Raw genomic sequence first — 9,339 nt, forward strand, 5'->3', positions numbered from 1 at the left:
ATTGGCTGCAGGGAGAGGCAGGGGCTCAGGCTTCCTCCTAGAGCAGGGTTCTCACACTTGGCTGGATCTAGAATTTCAGGCCCCGGCCCAGACTCTCCAGATAGAGCTTCTTGATGAAAACTGTATAGCCGATTATATAGTTGACCCAGACAGAGCCACAGCCCCGGGGTTTTCCCGTGCACTGGAGGATTTGTTAAAACAGTGCTGCCGTACTCTAGAGGTCTGCATAGAACCTGACAACTAGCCTCACCACCAAGGTCCCAGTGATGCTGATGCTGGGGTGGGGGGCACTTTAGTTTCTCTTCCCTATGAAAGGGTTCTGTCTTCTTGGGTGGAGCTATGACCCCTCTAGAAAGAGTTATGTAGCGATTCCAGCCAGGGCAGAAGGAGGAGAAAGGATTGCTGGCAGAGCAAGTCATAGTGTCCCCTCCTGATGGGCATCTCTCTGTGTTGGTGTATGTGCAGCGGAGCCCTGTGTGGGAGACAGGTCTATCTTCTGCCGGATGAAAGTACTGGGCCGCTATTGCTCCATCCCTGGCTACCACCGGCTGTGCTGTGAGTCTTGCACCTCAGGCCCCAGTGCCAATGTGACCTCACTACCCACCTTCTCCACTCCTGGGAGTCTCTTGCCAGAACCCAAGGCCACCAAGGAGGATGTGGAGTCCTCAAAGGGGCCAACCAGAGTGGAAGACCATCGGCAAAGCCATCCCACACAGCTACCACGGCTGGTGGACAGGATCTCCTCAGGGACTCAGCACCCCTTCACCCCCCAGATGCTAAGCCCTACAACATTTGAGGGCAATTCTTCTGCCACCCCACCACCTTCGGGCTGGACTCAAACTGCCATGACAGCCTCTGAGGATCAAGGACCGTCCAGGGAGGAAGCAGGACATGGAGGCACCAGCCTTCCTGCTACCTCCCCAGTGACTTGAACCCGTCCCTCTGGTCACATTTACACTCTGCATGTGGTCCAGTGACCCTGGCTCAGAGGACTCAAGCACAGGGGACAGGAAGTAGCACAGGTCTCCTTTTAAATTATTTGCTGTCTTGTTCTGTTTGGGGCTGTGACGCTCTTGACCCCCTGACAGGGTTGGGGGAAGAGAGAGATCAGGGATTGCCCTAACCAGAAATACCTCAGCCAATAGGGCTTGGGCTCCACTTTCAAGTGGCTCCTAAGATCTGTTCCTCCAGGCTCAGTAAAGTCCCTTCCCACAGCCACTGGGAGGGAGTTAGGGTGGGAGGGGGAAGCGGGCCCGACAGAGATGCTTGCTTGTCTATGACTTCTGACTACCAGGGAGACCTACACAGCCCCACTCTCCCCAAAGGCCAAAGGGGACTGGAGGAGGTGGGGCTACTCAAAGGCAGACTAGGGAAAGGCTAGCATGGAAGTGGTGGTGATGCTTCCCTGACACAGGGTGGGCCAGGGGAGAGGCGTTCTTCTCAGGCCTGGCTCTTCTCAGCTGAGGGCCACTAATAACTCCTGGACAGACATCCCAGACAGACATCAGTTCACCTTTGTGGCTGTGGAGTCACTTTTGTGACTCACTCTGTCCTTGTAGATGTCACCGCTGGTGACTCCAGGCTGTAGACTGAGCTCCCAATATTTTGTTCTGCTTTGCTTTTTTGTTTTTTGAGACAGGATTTCCTGTGTAGCCCTAGCTGTCCTGGAACTCGCTCTGTAGACCAGGCTGGCCTCGAACTCACAGGGATTCGCCTGCCTCTGCCTCCCGAGTGCTGGGATTAAAGGTGTGCACTACCACTGCCCGGCTCTGACTTTCCAATCTTGCATCCAAGCCACTAGAGAAGGAGGCCTGGATACATAACTTCAACATCCAGGAGTTTCTCAGCTGGGGCTTGACCCCTGGTTTGACCAGGAAGAACATCTTCAGTCGTCACTAAGGCCTGAAGGAGGTCCAGCAAAAAGGTGACCACCAGGTACTAGAGAGATGTCATTTCCCAGGCTGTACCCCTCAGTCATCACTCTGCTGAAAGCCTGCTGGAGTTGGGGGTCTTCCCTTCTGGTTCCAGCTGGGATAGAGGGTGTGATTCTCAGAAGGTCAGGCAGGTGTGGGGGAGTCACAAGGCCGAGGACTAGAGTCCACTTACATGGACCCTGTGGATGGCCTGGGCAGGATGCCAGCTGCTGCTCCTGGATTAGGGTAGGGAGGATGCGTGGAGTCAAGCTCATCTTCCACGGCCCTCTGGTTCTCAGGAAATGGCCTAGATCCTCACTTTCAGGGCCAGTGGCAGAGGTGCTGCAGAGGTGCTTATCCGTCCACCTTCCTCAGATGGAGGAAGGAAAACCTCAGGCCCCTGGCCTGCAAGCAGTGGGGAGCAGGGGTGCTAGGGACTCTGTGTGCTATCCCCATACTGCTGCCCCCTTTGCAGGCGGCTGGAGCTACTCTGAGTCAGTCCCCAGCATGGAGAGTCTGATTTTTAAAATATAACCTATTTATTAACACTGCCCTCAGTGTTTTGTTTTGGACTTCACAAGTGGCGCTGTGTGTGTGTGTGTGTGTGTGTGTGTGTGTGTGTGTGTGTTTCCTTTCTGTTTTAGAGGATGGGGACAATGAAGCCAGCGCTCTGCGGTCTGGGCCCAGCAGTCGTAAGATGATTGCAGGTGGGAACAAACAAGGAAGGACCATCAAGGAGCTGACTGGCTTTGGGCAAGCCTCCACACAAAGGATGGAGATGGCTGGGCGATATCTTTGGGGCCCACAGCAAGAAAAGTATTTGAATGGATCAGAGCTTTGCAACCCTGCAAAGGGTGGTTTCCTTGGAAGGTGGTGATGAAACAGTTCTTCCTTGAAAGGATCCAAGCAGAAGCTGGATGCCAAGCAGGAGGAAAGGTTGTGGGGCATCTTATTGGGCAAGAAGGGCTGATGTGAAACTCACTGTGTGATTTTAAAGTACCAGTCCACTGGGTTGGATACAGCTCAGTTGGCAGAGTGCTTGACTGGCATGCAAGAGTCCCTGGGTCCCCAGTACTGCAGAGGTGGGGGAAGGGAGGGGAGAAAGAACCAGTCTATGCCTCACCTCCTTCTTGTTGGTAAAATGCTTGCCTGGCATATCTGAGACCCTGGGTTTAAACCCCAACACTGCCAAGAGAGGAGAATGGGGGCTGGAGAGGTGGTGCAGAGGTTAAGAGCACTGGCTGCTCTTCCAGAGGTCCTGAGTTCGATTCCCAGCAACCACATGGTGGCTCACAACCATCTGTAATGAGATCTGGTGCCCTCTTCTGGAATGCAAGCAGAACACTGTGTACATAATTAATTAACTAACTAATTAATTAAAAAAAAGAGAGGAGCTGAGATTGGGGAAGCGGGAAGATGGAAGAATCAATCCATGTCTTTCTTTGTGTCTATGTCAGACATGAATAATCTATCACTACATTGGCTCTTCCCTGACATTTGTGGGACAGCATCCCCCCAACCTAGAGCGCCTGCCTTTTTCCATGCCTGTGCAGACAGTGCAGGCTTCACAGCCAAGCTCCATCTCCGCTGCTTGACAGGATGCTTGACGCTGCTTCTGGGAGCTGCCTCTCTGTAGACAGCCAGGGGGGCCTGGGAGTGCACGCCTTTGAGGACTGGCCTAGGGAGATGGCGCTAGAGGCCCCAGCTCTGGCGGTGGTGTGGCTTGTTGAACAGGTCAGAGAGACACGTAGAACACGCCCTGCTGTGTTCCAGCTTGTGCTCACAGCCGACATTACCAGCCCGTCACTGCACTTTCACCCTGAATTGCTCTGGGCAGTGGCCAGTGGATCTGTCTAAATGTTGTACAACACGAGAAACCTTGGCTCAATCAGCATTTAGATTTCAGTGTCCCAAGCAAGGAAGAGGGGCCCCAGGAACCTGGGGCTGCCACATATCCTTGGGACTCATGGAGTCCAGGCTGGACATGAGGCCTTGCCAAGGGGTCCTCAGGTCTAGCATTCCTGGGGTCCCTCAGCCTATCTGTACACATGAACAGGGAGTGGGCTGGGGTATGGCTCAGATGTTCTTACCTAGCGTTTTTGGCAAGTTTCTGTCAACTTGACGCAAACTTAGACATCTCTGGGCAAAAGGAATCTGGGTTGAGGAACGGTCTCCATCAGATTGGCCTGTGGGCATGTCTGTGTGGTCAGTTTCTTGATTAATGATAAGAGGGCCCAGCCCACTGTGGACAGTTCCACTCCTGGCCAGGTGGTTCTGGATGGTCTAAGAAATCCAGTTGAATAGTCCAGAAAAAATACTTTCCTCCATGGTTTCTGCCTCTGACTTCCTCAGATGACCGTGACCAGGGCATGTAAGCCAAATAAACCCTTTCAGCCCCAAGCTGCTTTTGGTGAGTGTTTTATAAGAGCAACAGAGAAGCCAACTAATCCATCTTGGCTGCAGGAAGTCCTGTGTTCCCTCTTCATCATCACATCATCGAGATGTGGTAGTGTGTGCCTTTTATCCCACCACTTGGGCAAGTGGAGTCAGGAAAATCCAGAACTTAAAATCCAATGCTATATAGTTCGAGGCCAGCCTGGGATACAAGAGACCGTACATCAGAAAGTGATGGAGTGGTTGGGGAGGTGGGGGGGGAGGGGAAATACACTTATTTATCTTGACCGCCTTGAAAACAGCATAACTGAAAAGCAGGTCTATGAATAAAGGCCTAACAGGGGTGTCACTGAGCTTCCTACTGTGTGACTACGGGCATAGCTTCCCTTCCAGCGGGCTTTGCTACTGCAAAAGAGGCAATTGAGCTAGACACTCGCCGGGCAATGGTGCGGCCAAGAGACATGGAAAGAGCCTGGGAACTTCTCCCAGCCTGGAGGCTGCTGGCGCAGGATCATTGAGCATGGGGTGTCAGAGTACTCCAGAGTGGGCAGCCAGGGCCTGTGAGAGAGCTAAGTAGGGCTCTTGAACTCCAGGCAAATCATGAAAACAAGGGTGTACTGCCTGAGAGCTTTTGCCAAGAACAAGAACCTGGCACTCCTGTAGTGTCCAGAACAGACTCAGGTCTGGTGGTGTATGTTCAAAACAAGCACTTCAGCCCTCTCTGGGCTTGAGTTGTTTTTTGATTTGTGTGCTGATTAAAAGCATGGGCCACTAATGCCTGTTAAAAGCAGCATCCTGTATAGCACTTTCTATAGATTATATCTTTGAGTCCTCATGGTAAGATCACGGCTATTATTATGCCCATGTGTGTGGAGGTCAGAAGACCTCAGGTGTCAGTTCTAGCCTTCTTTTGAGACAGGGTCCCTTGCGCTCTACCGCATTGTGTACCAGGAGAGCTGACCCGTAGGCTTCTAAATAATCTTCTGTCTCTCTCACCCATCTCGACAGAAGTGCCGGGGTTACAGATGTACACTGATGTGCCTAGCTTTTCTGTGGGTTCGGAGTATCCAAACCCAGGTCATTCAGCAGTCTCCCAAGCCTACACATTGTTTCTTTAAGCGCCTTATCTAATTTTAACAAGAGTATCAACCTCCTAATTGTTCTGTGTAGATTAAATATTTAAGAACTGAAGATGAAACCAGGCTTGGTTGCATACCTGTAGTCTCAGCGCAGGGGATGTGGAAACACAAAGATCAAGAGTTCAAGGCTATGCTCCCTGTTTGTCCTGCTTTGAAGCCAGACTGTGGGACAGACTTCCCTGTCACTGATGAAAATGTTTCTCTGTCCCTTTCTCATCTAGTGAAGTGGAACGGGGGAGGGGCCTGATTGTTGAGCAAGCCAACTGGGTGGGAGAACCAGGCACTGGAACATTCCTGTGTATGTCCACAGAACTATTTTCATTGTAGCACTATTTCGCCATCTCTTCCCATCAGCACTCTCCAAGGTGTGATCAGAATGCCCTGGTAGCCGAATAGATGAACTGAGGTGATGCAGAGGAACGTTTTGTTTTATTTAGAGTAAGTGGGACCTTTTAATTTACATTACCTTTTTTCTATTTCACATTCTTCCCCTCCTCCAAGTCCTTCCAGATCCTCTCCCCCTCCCTACCCAATTCTTTTTTGTTGTTGTTGTTGTTTGGGTTTTTGTTTTGTTTTGTTTTGTTTTTTGAGACAGGGTTTCCCTGTGGCTTTGGACTGGACTAGCTCTTGTAGACCAGGCTGGCCTCAAACTCACAGCGCTCTGCCTGCTATCCTTGTGATGCTTATCCCCAGAGAAAACAACAGGCAAAAGTGGGACCCGCCTAACATCATATATCAGAGGAATAAATACATCAACAATGTGGTCCAGGGGCAGGACAGAGAATGTAACTTAGTGGAAGAGTGTACCAGGCTTTTTCTTTGGGGCCACCAACTGCTCCCAAGTCATGGCACAGAGACTTACTAGTTTTGAATAATCAGCCTGGCTTAGCCTTGTTTCTGGAAAGCTCTTTTAACTTTAATTAAGTGCTGATTTCTCTTTATCTACCTTTTGCCTTGGGGCTTTTTGCTTTTCTTTCCTTCTGTATAAGTTACTTTCACTGCTACTCAAATCTGTCTGTCTGGCCAGGCGGTGGTGGCGCACGCCTTTAATCCCAGCACTCGGGAGGCAGAGGCAGGCGGATCTTTGTGAGTTCGAGACCAGCCTGGTCTACAAGAGCTAGTTCCAGGACAGGCTCCAAAACCACAGAGAAACCCTGTCTCGAAAAACCAAAAAAAAAAAAAAAAAATCTGTCCGTCTGTCAGTTGCCTGACTTATTGCCCTAGGCATGTCCCTTTCTTTCCCCTCATTCTCTTCTTCTCCCGAGCCTAGATTTCTCCTCCTATGTATTCCCTCTGCCAGCCAGCCTTGTCTATCTATCCCTCTTCTGCCTAGCTATGGATATGGAGCTTTTAATTAGAACAACAGGTGCCTTAGGCAGGCAATGTGAACCAGATGCAACACATCTTCATATCATTAAACAAATGTAGCATAAAAAAGTAACACAACTTTACACAGTTAACTACTCTGCAGCATAAACAAATGTAACACATCTTTGCCTAGTTAAAATAATATTCCACAGCAGTAGAGCAGTTTCCTAGCAAGTGCAACACACACACGCACGCACGCACGCAAACACGCACGCACACACGCACATGCACGGGCGTGTGCTCTCGCGCGCGTACACACACCCCAACACCAACCCAAAATATGTGATCTGTCCACGCGGTGGAATATTATTTAGCCTCCAAAAGGTAGGAAATCCTGACCTAAATGCTACGTAAATGAACCTTGAAAGCATTGTTAGGTGGAATAAGCCAGTCAGGAAATTCCGGGTGCTCCAAAGGCGCGGCCAAACAGTCGGAAACAAAACAAAGAACCAGGGCTGGGAGTGGCTTGGAGGAGGGAGAAGAGTTCCTGCTTAATGGCAGTAGAGGTTCAGTTTTACTGCTCTGGGAGAGGATGAGGAAGATTCCCCAACAGTTAGAACATTCTTGATGCTTCTGAGCTGTGCTCTTACGGTGAAGATGGTAAGCATAAAAGTTAACACTTGTTAGCACTTGTCTTTGGTTTTTGTTTGTTTTTTTAAGACAGGATGTCTGTGGGTAGCCTTGGCCACCCTGGAATTTGCCCCGTAGATTAGGCTGGCCTTGAACACAGAGATCTCCTTGCACGCGCTGCTGGGATTAAAGGCGCGCACCGCAACAACCCAGCAACACTTGGTATTTTAACACTTCATGTGTGGGAATGAATATGAGAGAACCAGGGACAGTGAGATGTGTCCGGCACTTGTCTCCATGGAGTGGTGATGACTAGTGATAGACAGCATCCTGTGACGTTCAGCACAAAATCTTCCCAAGTAGCTTGTGCTTGGCCCAGTACTTAACTACCCCCATTAACCAGTCCTGTGCCAAAGGACTCTAGGCTCTGGTTGGACAGAGCTGGGCTTTATGCAAACCTTGGAAGAGGAGAGTGGACATGCCAGGTAGAGTCGCCCTCCCCGAACCTGCAAATTGCTAAACCTTTTCAACTCCAAGTGATTAAATTGCAAGAGGCTCCTACCTCAGGACTAACCCATTGATGGATTCCAGCTGTTGGGAGGCGATGGGAACTTTTGGGGTTGGGATGGGAACTTGAGGACTAGCTGGAGGGAGGCACCCAATGGAGGGGGCATGTCCTTGGAGGCTCTGTCTTGTCCCAGCCTCCATTCTGTTCTCTCTGCTTCTTGGCTGCAATGAGCATCCGCCTCTATCTCTCAGTTCTTTACATTTGTTGTCCTGACGCTCTACCTCTCAGGCCTAGAGCAGGGTAGCCACTGACCAGGGACTGAAACCATGAGAATCTACAGTGACAGCTCCCCCCCGCCAGGAGTACACCTTGAGAAATTAAAGACAGGCCCACCATAGTGTCAGGGTTTTCATGCCAACTGGGGTTGTTTATTATTGAGGCAAGTGTCATCTAGGATTCTTTTACTATGTGGATACTTTGTTAGTTCACCTGTTAATGAAGACAGGTGATGGTATTTATGTGCCCTATGCTATGAACAGATCCTCGATGGGGCTCAGACCTTGATGACGCTGTGTGGTCCGGGCGGGAGAGCTTGACTGCTACACCAGTAAAAGCAGGTGGCAGGCGACTGTGACACACGTCACAACTTGTTTGACTCTTGAAGAAGTTATGCCAAGCAAAATAAACCTGACACAGAAAGACAAAGAGGATTGTACTAGTGGACTCCTGGGAACTATTCCACTCTCAGACACAAAACTGGAGCGTGGTTTTCAATAGTCGAGAAGAGGGGAGTGGGGGCTTACTGTTTTGTGGGCGCTGTGGTTTGAATGTATGTTTCCCCCCTACCCTCCCAAATTCATATGTTGGAAGGTGATAATATTAAGTAGTGTCCCCAAGGTGGCTGGTAGTATTAAGAAATTGGTACTTGACCAGGCATGGTGGCTCACAGTTTGTAGCCCCAGCACTTTATAGACTGAAGCAAGAGGATTTGGAGTTCAAAGCCTGTCTGGGTTAAATGATGAGCCCCTGTCTCAATTTGAAACGTAGGCCTTTGGGAAGGGTTGGCTCATGCAGGTTCTGTCTCCATGAATAGGAAGTGAATAGGGACCCTTATAAAGGGGCTCATGGGAGTGTGTCTTCCCATTCTGCCACACATGGCATACAGAAGGTACCATCTAGGAGTGACAGGTCCTTACCAGGCCCCAAACCTACCCAAGCCTTAACCTTGGGCTTTTCAATCTCCAGAGCTCAAAATGGACTTCGGTAGTCTATGAATTACCTAATCCAATACATATTTGCAGTAGTAGTTCAACTAGACAAGACAAAGTCTTTAGGTGCAGAGTTTCACTTCTGCAAGATGGAATAGCCTCAAAGATGGATAATGGTCCCACAATGGAGGGACCACTGCCCTTCTGTCTTTGTCAGTGTTCTGTTGTGGTGAAGAGAC

The 9,339-nt window shown here is 50.1% G+C and overlaps 1 protein-coding gene across 2 annotated transcripts in view; it reads left to right on the forward strand.

The window, feature by feature from the left end:
* Adamts14 (ADAM metallopeptidase with thrombospondin type 1 motif 14) overlaps positions 1 to 2,454 on the forward strand; it is a 67,468-nt gene extending 65,014 nt beyond the window's left edge. For both annotated transcript variants that reach the window (XM_075980173.1, XM_075980174.1), the window contains exon 22: positions 466 to 2,454. In XM_075980173.1, the coding sequence (XP_075836288.1) occupies positions 466 to 932 (467 nt within the window). In that variant the 3' untranslated portion in view covers positions 933 to 2,454. The remainder of the gene's footprint in view (positions 1 to 465) is intronic.
* The last annotated feature ends 6,885 nt before the right edge of the window (positions 2,455 to 9,339 follow it).

The sequence above is a fragment of the Microtus pennsylvanicus genome, chromosome 7 (assembly GCF_037038515.1).
Source record: "Microtus pennsylvanicus isolate mMicPen1 chromosome 7, mMicPen1.hap1, whole genome shotgun sequence".
Taxonomy (NCBI): Eukaryota; Metazoa; Chordata; class Mammalia; order Rodentia; family Cricetidae; genus Microtus; species Microtus pennsylvanicus.